At 42.8% G+C, this 27473-nt stretch overlaps 1 protein-coding gene across 5 annotated transcripts in view; it reads left to right on the plus strand.

Annotated features, from left to right (window-relative positions):
- LOC123507709 (neurexin-1-like) overlaps window positions 1-26834 on the plus strand; it is a 114932-nt gene extending 88098 nt beyond the window's left edge. The window contains exons 6-27 of one of the 5 annotated variants that reach the window (XM_045260853.1): window positions 1-5; window positions 5952-6104; window positions 8007-8057; window positions 10283-10390; window positions 12286-12478; window positions 12842-13024; window positions 13363-13506; window positions 13903-14120; window positions 14372-14480; window positions 14892-15097; window positions 15430-15628; window positions 15848-16090; window positions 16522-16683; window positions 16928-17047; window positions 17533-17705; window positions 17874-18045; window positions 18489-18545; window positions 20953-21044; window positions 21709-21864; window positions 22129-22249; window positions 22567-22758; window positions 23412-26834. The exon at window positions 1-5 is cut by the window's left edge and continues 154 nt beyond it. In XM_045260853.1, the coding sequence (XP_045116788.1) occupies window positions 1-5; window positions 5952-6104; window positions 8007-8057; window positions 10283-10390; window positions 12286-12478; window positions 12842-13024; window positions 13363-13506; window positions 13903-14120; window positions 14372-14480; window positions 14892-15097; window positions 15430-15628; window positions 15848-16090; window positions 16522-16683; window positions 16928-17047; window positions 17533-17705; window positions 17874-18045; window positions 18489-18545; window positions 20953-21044; window positions 21709-21864; window positions 22129-22249; window positions 22567-22758; window positions 23412-23995 (3641 nt within the window). In that variant the 3' untranslated portion in view covers window positions 23996-26834. Of the gene's footprint in view, window positions 6-5951; window positions 6105-8006; window positions 8058-10282; window positions 10391-12285; window positions 12479-12841; window positions 13025-13362; window positions 13507-13902; window positions 14121-14371; window positions 14481-14891; window positions 15098-15429; window positions 15629-15847; window positions 16091-16521; window positions 16684-16927; window positions 17048-17532; window positions 17706-17873; window positions 18046-18488; window positions 18546-20952; window positions 21045-21708; window positions 21865-22128; window positions 22250-22566; window positions 22759-23357 lie in introns of all 5 variants that reach the window. The other 4 variants (XM_045260850.1, XM_045260851.1, XM_045260854.1 and 1 more) reach the window with 4 other exon arrangements.
- The last annotated feature ends 639 nt before the right edge of the window (window positions 26835-27473 follow it).

The following is a 27473-nucleotide window of genomic DNA, read 5'->3' on the forward strand; positions in this document are numbered from 1 at the left end:
GGAAGGTAAGTTCAGATGTGGCTTTCTTGGTTCTCTTCTTTGTTCATTTCGACGCGGCATCTCTGCTCTGGCTTCAGGTTGTTGAAGTCTCTCTCTCTCTCTCTCTCTCTCTCTCTCTCTCTCTCTCTCTCTCTCTCTCTCTCTCTCTCTCTCTCTCTTTGATATTTTAAAGCAAGGAAGGTAAAGAAGGAAGAAGTGAAACAAGAAGAAGATGAGGATGAGGATGAGGAGGAGGAGGAGGAGGAGGAGGAGGAGGAGGAGGAGGATAGAAGGATGAAGAGTAAGAATAAGTCTTTGTGTCGGCTTATTTATGGCATTGAGGCTGTCTGTTTGGATCTCCTGTCTTTTTCTAATAGTTTTCTGCTAAGGAACTTCACTTTTTTTGTTTGTTTTACTTTTTGTCTCTTTACTGTTGTTTGGCTGAAGGTCTTTGTAGGTAATTGAAGCTTGTGTAGTTTGTGAGCTTCGTGGTGGGAGGAGGAAGAGGGAGAGAAGGAGGAGAAGTAGTAGGAGGAGGAGGAGGAGGAGGAGGAGGAGGAGGAGGAGGTGGAGGAGGAGGAAAAAGAAGAAAGTAAAGTCGTAGAAATCTTGTGTCAATATTTTATGTTTTCTCTTCCGTTCCGCTGACAATATGTTTGTTTCTTTCTCCGAACTCTTTTTTTTTTCCTTTTTCTTTTTTTCCTCCCTTGTCCCCGTTCCCTCGTATCGTTTCCTTTCGACCTCGTTTTCTTCACCAGCGGAAGGGTGAACGAGGATAATAAAGCAAAACAGACTAAAGGAACAGGAAGACCATCATAGCTGTTATAAAGTTTTTTGATGTTCACTGCCTATTGTGTAGTAATTAAAGTTTTCTCTCCTCCTTTCAATATTTCCTCGTTTATTTGCTATTTGTTTCGCTTAAATATCGCTGACTTTTTCATTGCATCTCTCGCCTCCTGCAAACTGGTTTCCTTGATGTTCTTCAGTATTCCTTGTTTTTCCTCTTTTATCAATCACTTGTCTTCATCCTTACATATCATTATTTATTCTCTTCTCGTTTATCTTAGGTTCGCATCGCTTAGTCATCATTTACTCCTTTTTATTGTTATTTACCTCTTCATTATCTTTCATCTATCATTTATCCTTGCTTATCCTTACCCATTTTCTGTTTCCTGCTTCAATATTTTTGGTTTATCAAGAGTCCGCTTGGTTAATTATTATTCATTCTTACTTACCACTTCTTGTCTTCCTTTTATCCCTCGTTGATCCAAAGTTCTCATCGTATACTCATCATTCCGTCCCCGCTGGCCGGCCCCATGATGTCTCTCCTTCCCTTCTCTCTTTCCTTTCCACCTGATTCCACCCCACTCCACCCTACCCGGCCCTTCTCCATCCTACCTCGACCAGTGCTACCCTGCCCTGCCCCGCCCGTCCCGCCTCGCCCCGTCCCGGCCCTCTCCATCGTACCCGGCCCCGCCCAGCTCTACCCTGCCCCGCCCTGCCTCTCACATCTCCACTTTAAGTTGTGACGCCATTGACCTGCCGCGTGCGTCACGGATGTGCCGAAGGTGAGGGGTCAGGAGGGATCGTGTATACATATGGAAGGGCGTGTCTGCCTCAGTGACCCAGCCCTTCACGCGCCTCGCCTCCCTCCGGTACCTCTGGTTGAATGACGCTCGTCCCGCACCTGACGTCATGACAGGTCAAGGACATTTTTGCCTCCACCTCCTCCTCCTCCTCCTCCTCCTCCTCCTCCTCCTCCTCCTCCTCCTCCTCCTCCTCCTCCTCCTCCTCTCCGTGGTCAGGTCACTCTAGCTTTGCCACGGAAAAATTGATAACTCTGATTTTTGTTTATTTATTTCATTTCTTTATTTAGCATGTTTCGTTCAATGTGTCGAAAGAATTCTCTCATTTCTATCAATCCTTCGTTCATGAATAGAAATAGGAAAGAATATTTTTTTATTAGTGGACACATACGTATATTTCCATCCCGTGAACTGACAAACATTATAAACGATAGGAACAAGACCATTTCAGCCTCGTCATTTTTTGTTTGTGTTATTTAGAATAATTGCCCGGAGCAGTGCATTATTTTGGGCTATTATGTTTTTAAGGCGTAATGAGGTTAATGAAGCATGTGTGCAGTGTGTGTCTGGCGTGTCATTAGCTGGAGGAGAGTATCGTGCAGGCAGGCGACTCTCTCCATCACAACACTGCATCACACACCGCTGCCCCGCGTCCTCCGTGTGTTGGCGGGGCGAGGACGTGGTGTTTGGCGCACGCTGGGCCCATTGTCTGTCTGGCTGTCTGGCTCCTGTTGTTGTTGCTGTCAGCGCTAATTATGTTGCCTGGGCTGATTGTTGTTGTTGTTGTTGTTGTTGTTGTTGTTGTTGTTGTTGTTGTTGTTGTTGTTGTTGTTGCTTCAGCTGATGCTGCTGTTACTGCTGTTGTTATCATTACTACTACTACTACTACTACTACTACTACTACTACTACTACTACTACTACTACTACCTGGAAATGAAACTTTTAGAGAGAGAGAGAGAGAGAGAGAGAGAGAGATTGGATGGACGTCAGCCTTCCTCCCCCACTCCGACACACACACACACACACACACACACACACACACACACACACACACACACACACACACACACACATTCAAGCATAAACTCAAGAAAAAATGGAAATATGCAGTTCTGGAAGCAAATGTTTGGCGTTCAAATAGCATCACGTATTTTGTTCAAACAACGATAATGGAACAGACCAGATAAGACGCTTCCTTCTCTCTCTCTCTCTCTCTCTCTCTCTCTCTCTCTCTCTCTCTCTCTCTCTCTCTCTCTCTCTCTCTGCCAAAAACTAAAATAAGAGCAGATTGAAGGAGATATTCGTCATGTATTTAAAACGAAAATTTACTTTTGCCTTTTATAATAATAATAATAATACTAATACTAAAGGAACATGTCATTTGAGAGAGAGAGAGAGAGAGAGAGAGAGAGAGAGAGAGAGAGAGAGAGAGAGAGACTGACTTATATGTGAGTGTGTATATATTTTTTTCCTACTCAGTTCTATTTTTGATTAAATAACGCTCTTTTCCTCACACTCTTTAATTTCCGCTCACCTCCTACACACTGCTCTCTCTCTCTCTCTCTCTCTCTCTCTCTCTCTCTCTCTCTCTATCAATTTCTTCCACACAATTCCGTCTTTACTCTTCTCACTCCCCTTTTTCCCTCTCCTCCTCTCTCTTTTTTCCCCTCTCACCCTTGGTCCATTTTCCTCCCTTCCCTCCTATTCTCTCTCTCTCTCTCTCTCTCTCTCTCTCTCTCTCTCTCTCTCTCTCTCTCTCTCTCTCTCTCTCTCTCGAACACGCTCTCCTCTTCACCCACTCAGTCCTTCATCTTCTCATCAATTCCTCTTGAAACAAAAGTCGGGACGCGGAAGAGGAAGGAGACAAGAGGTTGGAGGGAGGCGCGCCAACATTGAGTCAAATCTAAGCGTTGTTTGTCCATTGATTCTTTGCGTCAGATGCTTGATGACTGTTAATGATTTCAGCGAGAGGATGAGGAGGAGGAGGAAGAGAAGGTGGTGGTGGTGGTGGTGGTGGTGGTGGTGGTGGTGGAGAATATCTGGGTTTATTGAAGTGAGTGATTCTTCAGGGTTCTTAGAAATGATTTCATTATAAAGTAAAGGAACTGTGCGGAGAAAAACGAGAGAAAATTGTGAGCATAACTTAGTATTTCTTTCCCTTTACAATTCGTTTCTTTCTTTCCCTTCCATAAAGAAAAAAACAAAAAAAGGGACACTTTTCGAATAAAAACATATTTTTTTCTGACATTTTCTTTTATGTCTGTTGTTTTATATCCTGCACTTTTCCTTTCCTCGTTTTTAAGAGATATTTCTTCCCTATTTCACCCCTCCCCCCTCTTTTTGTGACTTTGCGGTCGCTTCCGCCTCTCTTCCTTACCTCTACTGTGGACTGACGTGAGCCGTGTTCCCTGCCGTCTGAGACCTTGTTCGGGCTGTCACCACACAGGAATTGGGTGCCCTCTTAGCCTCCTGCTCCTCCTCCTCCTTCGCCTACTTCTGGTCTTCATCCTCTTCTCTCCCCTAAGACCTACATGATATGTCTCCATGTCTCTTTCTCCTACTCTCTTTTGTATCCCCCTCGTCATCTTCTCTCTCACTTCTCTTCTTCTCTAAGTCCTTGTTTTACTCCAGCTTTCTACATGATACCGTCTCTCATTCTCTTTCTTCTACGTGATGTATCTCTCTCTCTCTCTCTCTCTCTCTCTCTCTCTCTCTCTCTCTCTCTCTCTCTCTCTCTCTCTCTCTCTCTCTCTCTCTCTCTCTCTCTCTCTCTCTCTCTCTCTCTCTTCGTCCCCCTCTCTACGTGATATCTGTCTCCCATTCTCTTTCTCCTACTCAGTCTTGTAAGTCTTGAAGGTTCCCCTCTTCCCTTTGACGGCTGTGAGGAGGGAGAGTAAAGAGACAAGCACAAATAAGGTGCCCCCGTTCACGTGCGACAAAAGGCGGGCCTTCAGTGCGTCCTGTGAAGCCTTCCATCGAAAAGAAACAGAGTGGCACTAAACCTCCCAAGCGGAACACCTCTTCTCGTCCCCGACATTGTATTCAGGGGCCTGCTAATTGTTCCTCCTAGCTGTGTCCTTGCGCTATTTCCAGAAAGAGAGAGAGAGAGAGAGAGAGAGAGAGAGAGAGAGAGAGAGATTCTGTAAACGGTTTGAAAATTTTGATATGCTTCTCTGACATCACCAGAGAGAGAGAGAGAGAGAGAGAGATTAATAATGAGGGAATGGCACAGCTGGGGGTGGTGACGTCAGCAGGTGCGGGGGAGGCGCCTTGCTTAAAGGAGAGCGTGGCATGGGCGTGGCTGGAACGTGGGCGGGTCATGCCTCTCCTCTCCTACCTTTGTTCTGTTCTCTCTCTCTCTCTCTCTCTCTCTCTCTCTCTCTCTCTCTCTCTCTCTCTCTCTCTCTCCCCGTTCACCAGAATCCTTCCATTCAAGAACACTCCCACGTCATTCTCCCTCCTCTCCCTCTCCTTCTCTCTCTCTTCCTCTCCCTCTCTCCCTTTCTCCCTACCCACTAGCTGTCCTCCACACCACACTCCCTCACTGGTGAAGACAATCCTATATGCTCATTGATCCGTTTGGCACACACACACACACACACACACACACACACACACACACACACACACACACACACACACACACACACACACCTCGCCCACTTCAGTTCAACTATTTCCACGACAATACACTTTCCCCTCGGCAGTTCCTGTGTAGTCCCCAGCGCAGTGCCTGTCCTTTTGCTCCCTCCCCCTATCGGCCCCCTGGAGGCAAGAACGTGTCCAGTTCCCATTTTCTTTATTCTTTACGACATGCAGACCTGTGATGGCTTATGGCGGGGCGGGGTGGGTTGGGGCGTGGAGGGACAGTGTCTTCAGTAAAGCGGTCACTGTAACTAATTTGAATATTTTCTATATTGTAGTAAGAGTGAGGTTGTTATGGAAAGGAAAATGTTTTGACCTAATTGTAAAGTTTGTGTTATCTTTCTCTGTTAAAGGGGCATGTCGTGTCTTGTCTTGCCTTGATTAGTGTGTGTGTGTGTGTGTGTGTGTGTGTGTGTGTGTGTGTTCTTCATCAGCGTCTGTGCAAGTGGAGGGTTTGAGATGGGCTGAGGCGCGTGCGGACTAAGGAAGCTGGAGATTAATGTTGTATTTAAAGGTCCATTATTTCAGTGACGAGGGTGGGGTGTGTTCTGGCCGCGTCACTGGCTTAACTGCAGTGATGTTAGTGTCTGTAGCTACTCATGTTGATGTTTGATATTTGTGTAATGATTTCTTATATAGCCTCTCACCCCCCAAATCTCTCTCTCTCTCTCTCTCTCTCTCTCTCTCTCTCTCTCTCTCTCTCTCTCTCTCTCTCTCTCATCACTTCTTTACATCACCAGGTGGAGTACGTGGCTGACAGCGTACGCCTTGACATCATCCGCACGGCACGCCAGGGAAGTCCTCTCCTCCACGTGAAGGGCAAGGTGGACTACATGTGCCATGAGGTGGAAGCGGGAGATCCTGTGTCCTTCACCACCCAAGAGTCCTACCTGGTTAGTGCCACCACAACCATCACCACTACTTATTTCACATTAACATTCTACGCCAACACTTTTAGAACACATAACTGTACAACACCGCCATCATCATTGCCATCACCACTGCTACTACTATATTTTTCTCCTCCATCTTCACATTCCTTGCCAATACTTAAAGAACACCTGGTTTTATTTACCACTACCTCCACTACAATCACCACCACCTCCAGTACTCTTCCAGAATATATCCTAGCTCTTGACACACTAGCTTTCTATTTCCTCCTACACACACACACACACACACACTATTGTTCATCTTCCATTTTTCTACAGCAAAATTCAATTGAAAAAAAAAATTTCACACTTCAAAACTTCACATCTAGTCCTCACATAAGTTCCCTGAGACTGTCTTACGCCTCCAACTCGTAAGAAAATATATGTAAGGAAAGAATCCTTCAAACCTTTGCGGAACAGAGATTCCAACACCGACTGACTCTCTCTTTCTTTGCAAACTCTGACGTGTTCTTGGGCTGAATACAACACTGTTTTTCTTTGCCTCTCTCCACCAAGAAATAAGAAATAAAGAAGAGTCAGGCAGGCAGAGTACATGACACTATTCCTCACTATAGTACTGTTTTCAAGGTTACTTTATCAGTGGCCTTTCACCTTCCTTATCATGCGAGGTCAGGCTGCGTCACTCCTAAGTTTCCAAGTCTTTCTGAGGATCAACTTTCAGCCTGTGTAGCTCTCACTCACTCCCCCAAAGACTGTGTTGTGCCCCAGTCCTGTATACTACTTGCCACCACTGTAGACACTCCTTGTCAGCACCGTATCTCGGAATGTCACAGTACTATACTTACAACCTCCACCTGGGTATCAGCGCACTTCTTGAAAGCACTCCTCCCATGAGCCACTACTGTGCACTGTATCCTGACTCTTACTGTAGTGTCACTGTAGATATGTGTATGAGGATCCCTGACCTGTATGCGTACAACACCCACTGGTTTCCATTCGCAATTACTTCTATCATACCGTGAAGATTTTCAACAAAACCCACAGTTATTGTCAGAAAAAATGAAATAATGAGATGACCTGGAACCTGGTAACGAAATCAAACCAAACACACAGTCACCACTCTTTAGTGATGAGATGAGATGCTGGTACAACAGTCAGCAGCAAAGGGTTCCTAAGCTGAAAACTGAGGACGATGCTCACGTCAGGTTGCAATAGTCGTAGTGAAGCAGATGAGAGTGTAAGAGACCCTACCTCCCTGTCTTGTCAGCCACACGCAACATGGGTTATGTGGGTTGGATAAGAGATGGACATGCTCCTGAGAAATCGGATATTAATTGCGTGTGTGCGTGTGTGTGTGCGCGTGTGTGTGGGTGAGTGATTGTGTTACCTGAGGGTACACAAGTAGTAATGAGTGATGAAACACACACGGCTGACGATGACAAAGAGGGGACGAAGGCGTTCATCAGATTATTAAGTCAAGAAGGGGACTTCAGTGAAAAAGGAAGTTTATTAAAGTAGACTCATTGCTCCTTTGTCTTTGAATACGTATTGTGTTTCTATTTTTTTATTTATTTATTTTTTTTTTTTTGCTCTGCCTCTTCCTTCCACCTTTCCATATTGGTATAATCCTTGCTGATATGCATCCTATGTGTTCTACTACTACTACTACTGTTGCCATTATTACAAGTCTTTCATGATCAAAAAAAGAAACAACGGCTTTATTTTGTATATAGTAAAAAGTAATAGATTCGCCAGCAGTCATGTATTTCTATCGCTATTTTTCCTCCTATAGTTTTATTTAGTTATATAAAAAGGAGAAAGAGAAAAAGAAGTGGTAGCCAGAGCTTGTTAAATATGAATGTGGTTGGAGCTGACCCACCCCGCCCCCCCTCCCTCATACAGGATGGTCCGGAGAATGGTGTGGTTAAGTTTACGAGACCCGACGCCTTCCTGGTAAGCCTCATCGAGAACCAGACAACACCACCACCACTACTACCACTACTGCCACCACCACCACCACCTCCGCTTGTGCATGCCTGCCTCCCTTTTTTTGACTCGCCCCATCTCTCCTTCATTTTCGCCCTCCCTTCTCTCTTTTCTCTGCGTGTCGCTCCCTCCTCCCTCTCTGTAACTGCCCTGCATTACCACCAAGGGAACAAAGTAAACCTTATATAGGTTATGAATATTCTATGAAGGCAAGGGAAAATTGGATTGATTGGAAGACTCGCATACAGACTTGAGAGGAGCAGCGGTGCGTGTTGGGACTCTCTCTCTCTCTCTCTCTCTCTCATACCACAGCCTCTCTCTCTTCCCACTATCACATGGAGCTGTTGTGGCAAGGCTCACAGTCTCCCAAGCAAGCTCAGGGACATGGCAATCCTGTAGATGCTTGTGGTTTGCTGTGTACTCTTGAGCTGCTGACGGTGTCTGCAGGCCCACTGTCATCAGTCAGCCTCTGTTTCAGCATTTCCTTAGCACTCCAGCAGGGCACAAGTGTTGCCTCCACCACCACCGCAGCCTGCATTGCTCACTGTCCACATTTGTAACACATGACCGCATGGGAAAGACAAACTCAGGCACAGATGTGAAAGTATTTGTAAGTGTTCCTCCTAAGATAGGACAGGACCTCCTGCAGCTGCCAACCTGACACTCTGACTTCCTCCAGGCAACCAGGGGCTTCCTAACCAATCCTTTCAGGTTGATGCAGCTGTGGTTGATCCTGTCCTTACGGGAACAAGAATAAATTGTATATTTACTGTGGTGCACAAAATTTGGTTGTTGCCGGGACGTATCAAAAAGGCCGGGCTTGTGATGGGTGTTTCTGATGGAGCTCCAGTATCTTTTTCTTCCCACTTTCTTCATCGCAGTATTTTCTTTTGGTCCAGGACAGTTTTCTGTCTCAATGTTGCACAGCACTGCCTCCCTCTCCTCCTCAAGCACCTCCCACAGCACTAACAGGTTCCCACAGCACCGTTCTCCTCCCTCAGCACTCAGCACTGACCCCCGCACTCCTCAGCACTCCAGCACGGATCAGTCCCTGTCTGTCTGTGACTCTAACATTTTTATCTTTAGGTGTTGCGTATTGTGTCTTAGGCACAGAATGTTCTTGCATCAACATTCTCCGGCTTAGGTGTCAGTAACTTGGTATACATTCTAAGGGATTCATTCACCTAACAACTTACTCACTCTCAGCAACTATTGTAAGGTCCTCTAGTGATCACCGCCATTCATTCATAATGGAGTAGTCATGTTTTTTAGTCGAGTTGATCCACCAATCATCTTGCTCGTAGACTCTGAGTGTTGCGTTGCTTTACTCACCTCAATACTGAATGCTCTTTGTATTACGTATTGACATAGCTGGTGTAAAATTGGCTCTTGTTCCATCAGGAGTTAACTAATAATGTGTTAGTTACTTGCAAAGAATATGTAAAATTTCCTGCCATCCATTTTTTGGAGGGATATGATATGTAATTTAATTATTAATTGAAAATTATTCAGGATTTGCAGATAATTAACTCTATTTTTGGTACACATATTTTTAGTTTCATGATAACTTATTTCTTGATTTCTATATTATTTCCTTCATTTGTGAATATTTTTAGTGTAAAAGCAGTAATTTTTCTGATTTGGGTGTGTATGATTATATTGATAGATTAAGTGCTTCTTTTTCTTTGTTTCCTCAGCTGGTAACATGACCTCAGCCTCTGTGCTGCACCAAGGGTCATGTTTCTGGATATGTAATGTTGTGCCTCTTTCTTCATTTGCTCTACATTTCTGTCTTTGTTTATCATTTATTTTGTATTTTTTTCTCCTCATACATCAAAATAGCCATTTCTAACTTCACAACTGGTACATAATTTCTAACTCCTATAATCCTTCCTGTTTTCCTCATTTAGTTTTGTTTTTTTCTTTCATACTATTCTTTCCAGTTTTTCTTTATCCCTTTCATCTTTATCCTCCTTACCAATCATGCTTCCTTCATTCCTCTCTGCCCAGCTTGATTTTCTTTTGTTATAATTCCTACCACACTCATTCATTCCTTCATTGATCCTTTTTCCCACCTGACAGCTCCTCTTCTCCTCACAGTTGCCTTCAGTTTCACAATTCCTATCACCCTCATCTCAGCCCTGTCCAGATTTTCCTCAGCCCATCCTCAGGTGAGCCCAATCTTGCTTCAGGTACTGCCGTCCTGGGAAGCTACTCGGCAAGGCTCTGTCAGTTTCAAGATGCGCACCACAGAGCCTGATGGTCTCCTCATGTACAACTCAGGCTCTCTGGCAGCTCAGGTGAGGACACACTTGACTCAGCACTCAGTGAGGCTCCCCTTTTTGGAGTCACTTGGATGGAAGCAAGGGTGTCTGCATTTCCCACATCTTTCATAACATTTTAACTTCAATTTTATTTTTTTCTATGTAGTACTTTACCTTTATGAGTGAAGGGTTTGAGTGGGACTTGTGATTGATACTTGCATGTGTTTACTTTGCTTATCATGAGATCAGTTTATATGCTGCATGGCTCCTTCATTCTGTGTCTTCATCTATGCATAATACATAATTTTCACACTTGATATTCATTCTTTGTCTGTATTTCTTTACAGCATAACATTGTAGGGCATTAAGAAAGTGTAAAAAATGACACATGATCAATTATCTCTAAAGTTTTCACTAGAATGCATAAAGTACTGTATTTACTCACTTTTATTGTCTAGTAAGCCATTTTCTGTTAGCTGTAGGAAGCATTATAGTTAAATGTACCATAAATGACATACAAACACTAAGTAGATAGAATTTTTATAACATTTGACTTTCATCTCACTATACAAACTGAGACTGACATCCAGTTATCCAACTCACCTGTTTCTAGTTACTCAAATACTATTGATTCTTAAATTTCATATTTTGCTATTTTGCATGTAAGTGTGAATCATGAGGACTGTGTGTGGCTGAGAAACATGAGCACTCCCAGAGATGACAGTGTGTGTTTGCCATCTGACTGACTTTTTTTAACCTTGGAGGATTCAATGTTACTGTGACTCACTGAATGCTCACCTGGCTCTTCACTGTGTTAGCAAGGGACTTTGGCCACCAAGACAAGAGTGGCATGCCAGAACACTGGCCGGCAGACAGGTGACACTTATGCTTCCTCACTGTAACTCCATGACGGCCAAGGCTCTGACAACGAGGTACCTAACACTGAAATACAACGTACGTACTCCAGCAAGACTCCTGACCATGAGGTGTCAACACCACACCTCACCCAGATATCTCTGACCTTAAGGTGCCTCCAACCAGGACTTTACTCAGGTACCCTTGACTGTAAGGTACTCAGCAGGACATTAAACAGGTACTCACTGAGACTGCAAGGTGCATTAAGGAGAATGCTTTGAGGTGCCTGACCACACCAGCTGACCACGTGCTACCTGACTCACTCGCTACTTTTTGCTAGACTGCAGTAAGGCATTTAACAGATGGTCCATATTTTGTCGACCATTAAGTTAAGTACATTTTGAGATTGTTAGACCAAATAGTTATATGCCCCACACTTCTGATTTGGTATTCCAGTTAACTATCTGCTATACAATATATGCATGCTCATGTGTTTATAGTACAGTGTATGTTCTCTTTAAAATAGAGGACATTCATGGCAGTCTTTAATCATTGAATTGTGTCACTGATATGGTATGTTGTATCATTAAACAACTGAATGTCTTATTTTGAACATAAAATTTCCACTAGCATTATGAAATTTACATTGTTTAGTGATTAAGTAGGAATAGAAAATATTATGTAAAGTGAAAAGTTAAGATGATCAGTATGAAGAAAAGTGATGTTGAAGTCCAAAAGAAAAGTAGGAAACCAGTGCTGAAGGAGCGAAGGAAAGTAGATGACACATAGGTAGACCAAAGTAAAGGGAAAAATAGATATTTCAGTGGTAGTAGAGAGAGAGAGAGAGAGAGAGAGAGAGAGAGAGAGAGAGAGAGAGAGAGAGAGAGAGAGAGATTGTTTTGTAGCAGGTATAGTTAAATGTTTTTTGATAAGGCTGACACTTCCTGGGGATCAATATATCATCACATAACACATTAACAAGTTGGGTTAGTGAAATGAGACATAGCAGTGTAGGATAAGCACACATGACACCACTACATCAGAACCAACTGACTGATCCTTCCTATTCCCTCAAGGGTGACTTTTTTGCCGTGGAGCTGATGGAGGGTCACCTGTACCTACACCTCAGCCTCGGGTCAGGGTTGCGGAAGGTCAAGGCCACCAACAGGAGAATTGATGATGGCTGGTGGCATGAGGTCACACTGAACCGAGATGGCCAGGTGGGCCGCATCACAGTGGACGAGGGAGCCAATGACTTCACCACACCAGGTAGGCAGACTGTGTGAATGGCCTCCACTGTGGTTGGGAGGTGTGGTATTTTGTTTACCTTTGGGAATGAAGAGCATTTTCTGCCACTGTAGTAAAGAAGATTGGTTTGCATGATTGACTTTTTGGATTAAGATTATTTTCCTCCACTGTGGTGAAGATGTGTAGTTTTTTCTTTAATTTTAGGGATCAAGAGGATTTTCATGGTGAAATGTACTTGAGAGCCACTTTTGCTTTCTGCAGAACAGTCCTCTGTGTAGTTATGACATGTGTACTGTACTCTGTATATTATTAACAACAGTTAGTGATGTGTACCATTCACTGGTAAGAAATGACAATCTTTACTCACAAATCTTCCACCCACAGGAGACTCTCACCGGCTGAACCTGGACGGAGCATTGTATGTTGGTGGTGTGAGCACTGGCGTGGAGGTGCCCCCTGAGGTGTGGTCTGGCCGGCTGGGCCTGGGCTACGTGGGCTGCATGAGGGACCTGGTGATCAATGGACTGGCAGCTGATCTTGCCTCATATGCCAAGAAACAAGACTCAGGTGAGAAGAGAGACAGCATTAAGGAAAACTAATTAGCTTAAAGAACTTTGAATGGAATACACTCAGTAATCAAGTTGTTGATGCTGAGTCATTAGGGAGCTATAAGAAAATACTAGGTAAATTGATGGATGGAGATGATCAGTGGAAGTAGGTAGATATGTTTCATACTGGGAGGGCCACTTGTAGGCCTGGTGTTTTTTTTTCTTTTCAGCTTCCCTTATTTTCTTATGTTCTCATTTTTTACATAGTGTGTAGCAGAATAGTTAGATTATGATTATGCAATGTACAGTGAGGTAGGCACAAGCTTGTCTCTACCACTGACTGTTTTTCTCCCACAGGCTCCATTATCAACTTCTGCCACAGTGATGGCGGCTCCTGTTCCTCCAACCCCTGCATGCACGGAGGCACCTGCAAGGAGGGCTGGGGACGCTTCATCTGTGACTGCTCCCACACCGCCTTTGTGGGGCCAACCTGTGGGAAGGGTGAGTGGCTGCTGAAGGAAAAATTTAAAAAAATTTATATTTTGAAACACTTCTATTCTCATTTCAGTTATTTTCTTTGGACTCTGATTACTGTGACACAGGTTGTCAAGGGTAGCTATTTCAGGAGTTTCAATGAGAGATTAATAAGATTTCTTCATTATTAACAAGAGAATCATTCTTGGGAACTCTGCTTGTCATCTAGACTTTTGAAAATAGTTGTAGTGAGAGTTTTCTGAATGGGGATCAATCATACTCATTGTTAGAACATGAAAGAATTAAAGGCAGTTTGCTCATTGATACAAGACTTGTCAGTAGGACAGCTCAGATTCAGACACTTTCCTATATCTCATAGATTGGTGTTCATTAATGGATTTGCACTCTCCTCCCAACCCTCAGATGCTGCCACACTCAGCTTTGATGGATCCCAGTATGTGCGAATGTTCTCAGATGAAGAGTCCAACACCCAGGCCGAGGACATTACTTTCAGGTTCCGCACCAATAGACCAGTGGGGCTCCTGCTCTCCACCACCTCCACCCTTTCCTCAGACAGGCTGGAACTGGCACTGCAGGCCGGCAAACTCAGGCTCACTGTCAAGCTGGGAGACAAGGATAAGGTGAGTGTCACCTTAATTTCAATCTGTCACTTACAAGAGTCAGTCTATAAGGAAAAGTTAATAGGAAAGTAGGATAATTACAGAAAGAGAGGGAGAGAGATAGATAAAGATGACCCAACCCCCCAAAAAAAGGTAATGTGTAGTAAGATTCCCATTAGTGAATGTACATAATAAGAATAGAGGTGGAAATATGGAGATTACAATCAAGTTTCCATGATTTGATGAACTAATGGTGTGGATAAATTGGTTAGGTTGTGCACGTAGGGAATGGCCTCAATGACCAGCAGTGGCACTCTGTTCACCTGGTGAGAAGAGCAACACAGGTGTCTCTGCAAGTTGACAATGAGACACCAGTACTGGGTAAGATGCATTTTGTATCTTTGTCTCCTCCAACTCCTCCTTTCCTTTTTCTTTCTTTTCTTCTTTTATCTATAAACAACTTTTCATTCTTTTGTAAACATTTTCTGTAGTACTGATATGTTTTAGCATTATCTGTAATATTACACAATGCTCTTACACTTTTACATTATTTTTTTGCCCTAAACATACTTCTAAACTTGACATATTTCTTTATGCCTTATTGATAACTCTGTATTCTCTCTCTGTGACACACTTCCCAGCAGGCATTCCTTGCAGACCACACCAATACATGTATTTTCTTCATTTCTCATTCCTTTGCTATCCATTCTGTGCCACACCTCCCTTCAGGCATTTCTCACCCCATTGTTACCCTCCCTGTGCTGTGCTCCCCCTCAAGCTCTCCAATTGCAGACCACACAATGGGGCGCCACAGCATCCTGCAGTACCGGGACATCCACGTTGGCATGGTGAGCAATGACTCCAGTGCCTACCCCTCCCCGCCCATCTCTGGCAGCCTGGGGCCCATCCCTCCCTTCATTGGCCAGATGCAGAGTCTGTACATCAACGGGAAATATGTCTTTGAAATGGCTCGAGCTGGTCACCTTAACAGGATGGAGGTGAGTGCCAGCTTACCTGCTCATTGATTGCATTCTCTTATCTTTTCTCCATATTAGCCCATAGTAATGCCTGATGGTTTACTTTTAATTCTTAAATCTAAATATATGAGTTTCAATCTTTTGATATACAAGGATGTGTAAAGTGAAGGTTCACTTAGCTGATGCTCATTGTTTTTCAGTTTGACTACTAAACCTCAATGGGTGCAAATTAATGTTTCATTTTTTATTTCTAAATTTGTTGGTTTCAGCATTTTGTTTTACCACAAGGCAATGTAAAGGGAGATTTTACTCACCTTCTGTCATGATAAACTAGAAGTACCACTGTTTTTCAGTCTGACTGGAACAATACACACTTGCAGGTGAGTGCAGTGTTTGGCCGTGGCTCCCAGGTGGTGCATCACCCCGTCACCTTCAAGAGTCGCACAGCATACGTGGCTCTCCCTCAGCTCAAGGCTTACTCCTCCACCAATATCTACTTCCAGTTCAAGACGCTCCAGCCTTCAGGTCTCCTTATGTACAATGGGGGAAAAGGTGAGAGACTAAGAACAATGGTTTTTCATGGTTATTGTAGGAAAGATGGTTCTGTAGAAAGTCATGAATTTTTATCTATCCTGTGAGGTGTGATAGACTGATGTGGAGATTGCTGAGAGTAATGATTTATTACTCACAATACTTCATGATACAAAGGTGAACAGAGATGTAATCAAACTGCTTAATGATCAAAACTTTCTCTACTCCTTACCACCACAGGCCATGACTTTCTTGCCCTGGAGCTGATCAACGGCCACGTGCACCTCATCTTCAGCCTGGGAGATCGGCCGGTGCGTGTGAGGGATAACAACAAGATGGCACTAAATGACAACAAGTGGCACGTGGTCACAGTAAGCCGGCCATCCTCCCTCCAGCACACTCTCCTTGTGGATGACACTCTGGCTACTGTGACCAATGGCGGATCTAGTGAGACTCTTGACCTGCAGGGCTTCCTCTACTTGGGTGGGTGACTAGATCTCTATGCTGCCTTAATTTTACCATAGCTAGTTGCCTTCTGTATTTCTTTCATCTTGATTTGATGTACAGGTCTTCCTCTACCTGTGTGGATGACTGGACCTCTATGCTGCCTTAATTCTACCATAACTTGTTGCCCTCTTTATTTCTTCCATCCCATGATTTGAACAGTGAAGAGCAAGGTTTCAAAACACTAATTTTTCAGTTTTAAATGTTCATTATTTAGGGACTAGCATCTGATTGAGTCATTCTTTTTCTTTTTGTTCTTCGAGGCTGGTGGCCCTTTTACCTAAAACAGTGTTGCATGCCAAATAGGATAAGAATCTACACCAGAAAATTAGATTGATGCTCTAGAAAAAAAAGGCAAGAAATTAAAGTACATGTAGTGTGCTAATTCCATGAGGTCTTGTTTGGTGCAGGTGGTGTTCTTCCTGAGATGTACACCAGACTGCCGCGCCACATCGTGTCCCGCTCAGGCTTTGAAGGCTGCATGGCATCCCTGGACCTGAATGGTGAGGCCCCTGACCCTGCTGGCAAGGATGTCCCCATCATGGCCAACCACGTATACTCGGGCTGTGAAGGTTGGTATTCAACTGTGTGTGTCCGTGTCACAGGCATGAATATTTGAACACTTATTTATTACTAATATATATAAAAGGAAATACAAGAGTATATTCTTAGTCTTTCTTAATATATAGGTGCTGATAATCATTCTTTCTTCATCACTCTCACACTTTGTAATTTTCTTTTTGCATTGGTGGTGTTAATCATTCACTGTTTATTAGTTTGACTCTATGTAGTGTGTAATGTCCCTTAACATTTTAGGTCCCAGCACAAAGTGTCACCGCAATGCCTGTGCCAACGGAGGGACGTGTGTGCAGCAGTGGAACTCATACTCCTGCAACTGTGACATGACCTCCTACACGGGCCCCACCTGCTCTGATGGTGGGTCTGCAGAGCTTCACTTACTCTACCATCAAGCTATCTCTTCATATGTAGATGCATTTGAATTTATATGCTTATGAATATTAAAGAGATTTTTGGAAGTTGAATATGTCAAATGTAATTTTGTGGAGTTGTAAATACAAGGAATGGGCCATACACAGATAAGTGCGCATAAGATATGTATGAACTGATGAAAAGAAAGACTTGATAATTGTAGACAGAGGAACAATTAAAAGAGAAAAGATTGCATACATCTGATAAATATAAACATAAAGAGGGTGATATAAGGAAAGACATGATTACTAAAAACAGAAGAAGAGATGATAAAGACAGTAGTGAACAGAAAATGAGCATAATATTTTTCCCACTTGAATTGTTTGTTGTATACTGTATACATAATGTATTTAGGAAGTTATGATTGCCAATAGAAGGAATTTTTTTGCTAGAAATGTTTTAAATCACCTCTCTCCCTTTCTCCCTTACAGAGTCTACATCCTATGAGTTCAACAAGGGCCTGCTAACCTTCCAATACCCAGAGGGGCGGTGGCCAGACTCCCGTCGAGACCTGCTGGCTCTTGGTTTTATGACCAACCAGGAGGATGCCGTGGTGCTCAGGCTGGACTCAGCAAACTCCAACGACTTCATGGAGCTGGAAATTGTGAGTGTGGCGAAGAGAGATGTCAACGGGGAAACACTAAGAATCATTTATGAATGTTGTTCCCACTTACTTGGCATGAATGTGACTATTATGCTCCTTTCATATACATATTAGTAAGGCAGTATAGAGAGCATAGTAGTGACCTGGTGACCTGTGCTGCCTTGCCAGGTTGAAGGAAACGTGTTCGTGGTGTACAACATGGGTACGGAGGATCACCCCGTTGGGGAGATCATGTCCAAGGTCAACGACGGCATGTACCACGTAGTGCGCTTCATCCGCTCCGGCCCCAACGCCACCGTGCAGATCGACGACTACGAAATCCAGGAGAACAACCCGTCAGGTGAGGCAGTGGCACACACTCCCCACAAACTGTGTTCTTAGGAACTTATCTTTAAATGTAGTCTGATAGAAGCCTTAATTATACTACATGAAGTTTATCTATTCCAAGTTTATGCTTAGTTATTCATGTGGCCCTTTGGTCTGCTGGCCTGCTGGCTCCACAAATGAAAAACTGTCAACTTTATAAGATAGAATTCATATTATTTTATATATATATATATATATATATATATATATATATATATATATATATATATATATATATATATATATATATTGTAAAGATGTGGTATGATATACATGAAGTTTTGTTATAGTAGATCAGTGCAGCAATTTGTTGTTGGTGTGTGAGGGCTGTGAGGCCGAACCCAAGGGACTCCATGTTTGCGTGTCACTCATCAGGACACACAAGGAATCAAAAAATGTTGTCCCATTTCCTTTCAGAGGATGGTCAAACTAGCTTCAGAGTGTTGAAGAAGCTTAGGTCTGGAATCTGGCATGGTGAGAATCGACTCTAATGCACTCAGGATATGAATATGATCCTCACCATTACTTTATTTTTTTAAGGCACAAGACTGTTGCTTATGACGGATTCTATCTGTGGCATTCTCTTGATCTCATCTACACTCTGAAAATGGGACAAATAAATAAATGCCATTGTAATATATTTAACCCCTGAGCATTTATTTATAGTTTGTTCCAATTTATGAGATTTTGAAGAATTATTTCTTGAAATATTGGTCAGTGCTCTTTTCTCTCAAGTTTGCAGTCATATTTTGAATATCTTACCCTGAAGTAAAGTAGTTTACTCTTATCTTTCCACACTCCGAGTCCTGAGATTGCCACAAGCACTGCACGATGCTCTCTGCACAATGGATCTTCACCAGACTTTTATTATGAGGAAATAAAACACACTGATGTCTCTGTTTATCACGAATATCGGTGTTTTGAAATGCACAGTAAATCCCACCACACTTCTCACCCGTGTTTGGTTTCATATTGTCTGATGCACCGTCGTCCACGCTCTTCAGTGTCATTATCTCAACTCTCACTCACACTCTCCTTCAAATGTTTTATTCTTTTTCACGTGGGTTTGCTTACTGCCATCAAGTAAGACCCACATGGAAAGTAAGTGACAGTTAAGGAGCTCATGGAAAGTGCCTTGGTGGTATTAAAAAAGTTTTTGTTTTATTGATTGAAATGATGTAAGATATTCAACTGTTTCCATGACTTCCTTTGCTCTTCTTTTCTTTATCAAGGCAGATTTTTTTGGTTTACTGGGATTTATCTTATGTTTCAGTGGTATTATATGATAAATATTGATGTTTGAATAAATAAGACTTTTATCTTTATGAATAAGTCTTATCACTTGTGAATAATAACAGCCTTTTAGTAGAAACCATAACTAAACTATCTATTTGTAGAAAGTAATTTTCTTAATTAGTATCTATTTTTTTGGTGGATTTCAGTCATGAGCATTTTTTTTTGCTCATCTAAAATCAATGTGTTTCCAGACATAGTTTTACTAATTTTAATGAATACTGTATTTGTAGTGTGAATGGCTGGGCAGGAATCAGAGTGCAGACACACCATTAGCTTAGTGCTGTGTGATGTGTCCTGCTGCTCCTGGTCCTGCCTCTCCCCCCGGGGGTGGTGGATGGCTGGCAGCCCCCACCAGGATGCATGTGTCGGCCCCAGGCACTCGTTTCTCTACTAATGTTGCTTTCCTTTCCTCTTCTCTCTCTCTCTCTCTCTCTCTCTCTCTCTCTCTCTCTCTCTCTCTCTCTCTCTCTCTCTCTCTCTTCTCTTTCTCTTTGGGAGTGAATGAAGCAAACTTGAAAGCTTCTGTGACAAGTAGAGTTCAGAATGTCTTTATGGAGTCACATTAATCCTCAGTGTCATAGTAAACATTAACAAAGTTGTCTCCTATTGGTGCACATTCACACTCACAGAAAGGGATGAATGTTGTTGACAAGTGTTGCATTTCCACCGAGGATTACTGGTAACATTCTGAAGTGACATTGTGGGGACACCTTAGCACCGCCCTGCACTGCATGGATCTAATCTCTCCGGCACACAGTTCCGTGACTCCCCATTTCTGCACCATTTACTATTCGCTAGTACAGAGACGTGGCCAAGACATCATAGCCACAGTGGTACATACAGAGTTGCTTCAAGCTTTCTTCTAAGTATTGAGTTTCTTTTGCGGCATATCTTGTTGCTTCTCAGTTTATTTTCACATGTTGTTGGCTGGACAGAATGTATGTACCACTGTTGCTTTAAGCCTCTCAAATGCACACTCACCTAGCTCAGATATCTGTCACTCATGTAAGCACTTGTTTAGTTTGGAGAGGTTGAGCTGCCAGAGCTCTCGTGTTGGCCAGTGTCTGTAGTAAAGGTAACTGATGGCTTGGTATGACACAAAGTAAGTCATATTGATATGAGACCTGTGTGCTCATGGTACTAAAATTGTACTTAGTGAGTTTCTGAATTATTGTACCAAGAGATTAAAGCAAGATTACCTTTACTAGTGGGAGGTTGTATTGATACTGTAAGACAAAAAAAATGGATAATCATATGAATTAACTACATATATGAAAGCATAGCTGGCAAATATGTACTATTCTCTTTGTAATCTAGGTAACACACAATGTTATAGTAAAATGTTAGATTTTGAGTAAAAATTCATTGTTGGTCTTCATTTTATTATTTTTGCTGTTTAGATTACAAATTTTTCTAGAATCCTTGAGAAACTTAGAAAAGTTAGTGTGTACCATCTTGCCATTGATAAAAGTAGCAAAGAATTCACTGACAAGGAAACAAAGATGAGGCTTCCTCCTCTCCTCACTCATGACCCTCCATTGCCCTTAACAATGATCTGAATGTGACCTGAAGCCTCCTTCCCCAGGTCACCAGCTCTCAGTCTTCAATGCCCAGTCCAAGCTTCAGGTCGGTGGCCGCAGAGCAAAGCGATCATCTTCCATTGAGAGACCGTTCCAGGTAAAGCCAACAACACTACTGCATTAGATTATTATTTAACAAACCTTTACCATCACTACAGCCAATGATTACTTAACAAACCTTCACTATCACTACAGCAGCATATTATTTAACAAACCTTATTTTTTTTCATTCTCTGTGCAATTTCTTCTTTCTTCTTCATCATTTGTTAATCACCACTAACTATTCAGGGTTCACTAATCCACCAGGTTGACATCACTGCTAACCTTCTTCAAATCTGTCTTTTAATCTTTTATTTCACTCCAATTTCTTTATATATTTCTTAGGTTTTTGTTACTGCTTAACCTATTGTTACTGCTTGACTTCATTTTAGCATATCCCTTCAGTTCTATCTCATAATCTGCTTCTTTTGTCATTTTTTTTGTCACCAATCTCCATTTGTTAACCATATACTTGTCACTACTCGGCTTGACTTCACTGCACCTTTCTTCAATTCTGTCTTGTATTCTGGAATACTCCTTTCTTTCTAGGACTATTTTGAAAGGCCACAGAGATGATTAGCCAGGTTTTCAAGACTGTTTCTTCTGTTGATAATGTAAAAATCCTATTAATCCGTCTTTTAAATTATTTAAACTTCCTTGATGTCTTTTCTGTCTCTGGTTTCATGTCTTTTTTGTCACTGATTGCTAGCCCTGTTCACCAGGGTGTTATGTCTGGATTGGTGCTGAATGGGGAACGGCCTCTTGACCTGGCAGCTGAACGTGATCCAAGAGTGCTGTTAGAAGGCAATGTGCACTTACTAATGAACCTGCCCAAGGACCTTCAAGGCCACAGCAACGACCTCAACCAGTGGCAGAGGGTGAGTCTTTCATTGGCCTGTATCTCTCCCTTACCTACCTACTTTTCCCTATTTTCATGTACTGGCTTAACAAGAGAGAGAGAGAGAGAGAGAGAGAGAGAGAGAGAGAGAGAGAGAGAGAGAGAGAGAGAGAGAGAGAGAGAGAGAGAGAGAGAGAGAGAGAGAGAGAGAGAGAGAGAGAGAGAGAGAGAGAGAGAGAGAGAGACAGAGAGAGAGAGAGAATATTGCATTACTCAAGTGACAATTTTATTTTGTGACCTGTAGACACCTCCCCTACCCGGTCCCTCCCCTGGTGAAGGGGACGATCTGGTGTTCAGCGGTGCTGGGTCTGGCTGTGACATGGATGACGAAGACGAGTGTATCCCTGTCTTTGACACTGGCTCAGGTGAGGACACCATCCAACACAGTGTTTTTATTGATATATTAACATCTTTGGGTCATTCATAGAAATACAGATAAAATAATCTAATGTTTGGAATAAGTTGGCTATGAGAGAATTTCCCTGAGGATTGAATCCCTAACTGAAAGCTGGTAGCTGCATTTTCTCTTGTGGATTGCCAGCATGTATAGTAAGTCAACATAAATGCTCACTATAGCTATATCATTGTCTTTAATTCATTCCCTCCAGCTAGAGACACTTCTAGCTCTTGTTGTCATTGCTTCATTCAGTGACACCTGACAACTATTGTTCCTCCCACACAGGTGACGACCTCATCACTCCTGTCTACATCCCACCCACCCAGCCCCCATCCACCAAGCCTCCCCCCCTCCCACAAATCCCTGACCACGACACCAGTGGAGGCATCCGGCCCTGTGATGACGAGGACTGCTACATCGGTTCTGGCTCTGGGGAATTCAACACTGAGAATGGAGGAATGACTGACCTTGACAATGGTAAGTGGACATAGCATTTTGGTTAAGCCTGATGGAATTTGTAGATAGATTACTGCATTATTCATTTGTACGTATGTCTATAATGTTTGTTTGGTGTCATTATCTGGAAGTGGAACATGTGCAGTAGCTCTTTGACTCATGGGTGGTCAGAACTTAGTCTGGAATGGTCTGCTTGACAGTAATTTTGTTTAGAGTACTACAAGTCACTTCATAGATTCAGTAACAAGCATATGAAAGGCTATTGCTTATACATGAGAAATTTTTGGTACTGGACAGCAGTAGTGATGTTAGCTAGACATCCTGAAGCTGTGGCAATGTAGCTGACTATTGCACAGACTTCTAAATCAATTCATGAACAACATACTACTTAATTTTATGAGTCAAACAGCCATACTCATAAAATTCTGAATTAATCTAGAAGTCTAAGTGAAATTGAAAAGAAGGCCATGCTTTGCAAAGATTTTGAAAGTAGAATTTTAGTTTGATTTTGAATTAGAAAGCCTTAGAGGTATGACTTGCTGCTAAATCAAGTACATTAAGAATGCTGAGCAACCTTAGTAAGCCCCATTGGTAATGGGGAACCGTCACTGTCCTTTCAGTGGACGACACGGATCTTGAGTTCCCTCCATCTCACCACCCCATGCTTGCTCCAGAAATTATCCACTCAGAGGAGGACAGCCCTGGCAGCACCGGCCTCGGCCACTCCAACAGCCGAGGTCCTGGTTCCGGTCCCACCACCCCATCTCGGCCAGAGCCCACGCCCCCAAGCTCCTCTACCACCACCACCTCCACCCACACCCCTAATGCCAGGCACCACCCCACCTCCACCACCACCACCACCACCACTCCACTGCCGCCATACTCCTACCCTCAACCGCCTCTGGAGTATGACTACCATGAATTTGGCTACCCAGAGATGAACGAGAAGGGGAACAACAAGGGCCGAAAGGACGACGGACCACACGAGGCCATCCACAGCGACACATCGGGCAGCGTGGCCCTGGTCATCAGCATCGTGGCCGGCACACTCATTGTGGTGATCCTCATTGTACTGCTGGTGCTTAAGTTCAAGGGAAGGCAGGACGGCGCCTACAAAGTGGACGAGAGCAAGAACTATGAGGGCATTCCCACGGTGCCGACGCCCATGATCAACGGGCAGGGCAATGGTGCCATTAAGCCCGGTGACCGGCGGCCCGTCAAGAAGCAGAGTAAGGATGTTAAAGAGTGGTATGTGTGAGTGATAGGTGGTGTTTGTATTGAGGGAATTATACTGTGTGAAGTCTCAAAATTTTGACTGTGATCTCTATTGTTTTTGCAATACCTCCAAAATAATAGGAATGTATGATCCCACTCCTGTGTAATCTTACATTTTTTTACTTTTTCTCATATGTCCACTTCCAGTGGGAGTGTAAATCTAAGAAGAATGTTTTTGCTACTTGCTGTAGGTAATTATTGTTAGTTCCAGTTTTCAAGGACATATAGTTTTCGCGACGTGCGCCATGGATTGGTTCCTGCCACAGTGGCCGCCTGGACTGGCTGGGGCGGCCCAGGAGTGTGTTGGTGCTGGTGTGGGCGGTGCTAACACTGAGTGGTGGCGCAAGTGTTGGGTGTGTGGGTCCTGAACATTTGGTCGTCCTCCAGAGACTCTATTTACCTTTGGTTTCATTTTACACGTGCATTCGTGGTCGCAGACGTCCATTGTAGAGCAAGAGTATTGTTGTTCATCAAGCTTTACACTTTACATAGATACCATTACATCATCATCCAAGGATTTTGAGCTTTTATTAAAATCTTCCTTGATTCATCCTCTTTATATAATAGAGAGAAACGCTATTTTGATGATTTACAATACTAAGCCCTACAAAATATTGAGGAACATTGATTTGTAACATGTAAAACATTGTCAGCGCTCCTTTTCCATGCCGGCACCATTACCGTAGCACAAAGAGAGATGCACCCCCCAGGGATGTTGGTGCCTTGGGGTGGACCACTTCCCACGAGTTTGTACACAAAGCAAGGTTGCCCCGCCCTGGTGTGGGTATGGCTGACCCGGGCTGGCCCTCGGGACACCCTCTGAGCAAGGGGCCAGGAGTTAGGCCATAGCATAGAGCTTAGGGCTGTCCATTGGTCTGGATTCATCCTTTGTTATTTGCTTCATACTAGACTTATAATTGGACTGAGTTCTGCAAACAGCAATGTGATAAAGAGGGCGATGGTTGGGATCATGGGGAAGCATGGCTGTTGGGGCTGGGTCTTTAGTCATGCCAGCATTTCTATAATATATCAACATGGCATTGCCTCAAACCCTGAACATATCACAGTAGATCCAGGGGGTTGTGTCAGGTGGTGAAGTGCAGCAACACTCCCCAGTCAGTGTCCTTGAGGCTGGTGGGACACCACAGGCCAGGCAGCAGCCAGGGTAGTCAGGTTCCTCTGGAGATGTATTTCCATCCTTCCAGCAAAAAACAAATCTTCATCTGGTTATTCATCTGACATAATAGTGTATGAAAACGTCAAGTGTAAACACTTCAGTGCTTCATATACAACATCATGCAACTCAGTAAATTTATACTGCAGCAAAGCCTTAAGTAGTGAGGAATATGATCCTTCTAATGCCAACTGCCTTTTTTTGGTACTGCTCTGAGCTTCAATAATAATTTATAATCAAATAATACTCCCAAGATCTTGGTACACAAGAACTTGCATTGGTAAGCACTGTGATGGGCAGGTGTTGGTGGTGAAGATGGTGGTGGTGGTGATGAGTGGTAGTGGGCAGTGTATCAGTGGAGACTCTCTCTTCAGGGAATAGAATGTTACAGTATGGCTAATGTTGGCTCAGGGGAAAAGATTATATTGTTAGTTATGCAAATTCCTATACTTATCTCTAGAAATTATCCATATTCTACTGAAACATATGATTTTTTTTCCATACATATACACCTACATATAAACACACAGATGCATATATATATATATATACATATATAAATAACCTCACTTTTCTGAACCAAAGTAGGGACTCCATGAAAAGCTTTTAAGAAGGCAGTTTACTGTTAAGCTGCACAGAATTCACCCAAAGATGTAATATAATGTTACTGTATATCATTCACTGTACAGCCCCTCCTAGTTGTAAGTCCACAGAACTAGATTAATGCATTTCATCTTTTACACAAACTCGCAGGTTGAGTTGAAGGCGTGAGTTATTTTTTAAAGTGAGGCTTTTGGGTGATAGGTGTGAAAGTCCTACCTCTGCCTGTGTCTATTTTCCTGAAGGTTCTGATGATGCAGTGACTAGTGACAATGGTTTATGTGTTGTTGAGAGTTTTATCTGGAAAGATTTTATTGTTTAAAAGTCTAGTTGACAAGGAAAACAAAACAAAACAAAAAAAAAAAGAAATTTACTTGCTCTGAAATATAATGCCCTTTGAATTTGAATGTGTCACTTGGTAAACACACTGAGGAAAAGTGTGCCAGTCATGAAGTGTGTGATGAATATGGCACATACATTACCACAATACTCATTGAATGGCCAGTGGCTCACAGGTGCAATGGAGGCAAGGAGTCGCGCTGCTCACCACACAGATGAAGGCAAGACACCAATCATCAAGACGATCAAGTTGTGTTTGAGTGTCGAGTGTTACCTTTCTTTACTTTTTAGGCGAGCCCGTCTGGAGAGCTGCAGTCAGCCGAGTGCTGTCCCCTGTGGCTCCCTCACTCACCACCTCCATGTTAGCTGTTGGTTGCAAAGCACTGTTTTGGAAACTTTGCACTCATTGCTTTAATGTATGTGAAGACTACAGCTGTTGTCTATTGTGAAAGGTAGGATAAACTGTATTTGTTATGAGACATACTCCTTATTATGACTAGGAACATGTTGCGATATATAATGTATAATAAGAGTTGCCATATCTTGAGAAAATTTTGTTGTGTGTTAATATATTTGTATGACATTATTTTCTGACAATGAAAATAACTTAAAACTAAGATTTTGTTAGTCAATTGGGTCATCCTCATTATTTACAAGGTGTAAAGTTGCGTGTACATAGGAATTCTAACATTAAATATGTTAGATATACTGTATGCTTTCCATATCCTGTGATGTATTGCACTCAAAAGTTCCCCTGACACTGATATCGACTGGTAATTAGCTACAACTTATTCATAGTACACCAGTCATCAAAGTCCCTAAGTCATGATTTTGAGCTTTTGGGAATGTTTGGAAGGAGTTAAAAGAGAGGGATGGGATTATAAGGAAGACAGAAGATGCTCCAGAAAAGAATGAACTGTGGTGAATTAATGATCCTGGGAGTGTGAACTGAATCACCCAGGCTGGAGAACAGAACTTCTATATATTCTAGGTATATAAAATAATGAGAGATAGGATAAGATAAAGAGAAATGGCCAAATACATTCATGAGAGATAATTCAAGATATATGAATTAAATAGGTCTGGATAGGGAGAAATAGCCCTATAGATTCATAAGTAGTTAAAAGATGCATAAAAAACCTTCTAAATGAAATTATCTAAAGCCTAAGAGAGAAAGAGAGAGATTTTAGGCTTTAGATGATTTATTTAGAACTAAGATTTTTCATGTATCTCAACTCTCTCTCTCTCTCTCTCTCGGATGACCCTTTCCACCTCTCCCTCCACGCAAACATGTTTTTTCCCTCCCATCAGTCAGTTACTCAACCAATACTTGGATTTCTGACATATT

This window comes from Portunus trituberculatus, chromosome 23 (genome assembly GCF_017591435.1).
Source record: "Portunus trituberculatus isolate SZX2019 chromosome 23, ASM1759143v1, whole genome shotgun sequence".
Classification (NCBI taxonomy): Eukaryota; Metazoa; Arthropoda; class Malacostraca; order Decapoda; family Portunidae; genus Portunus; species Portunus trituberculatus.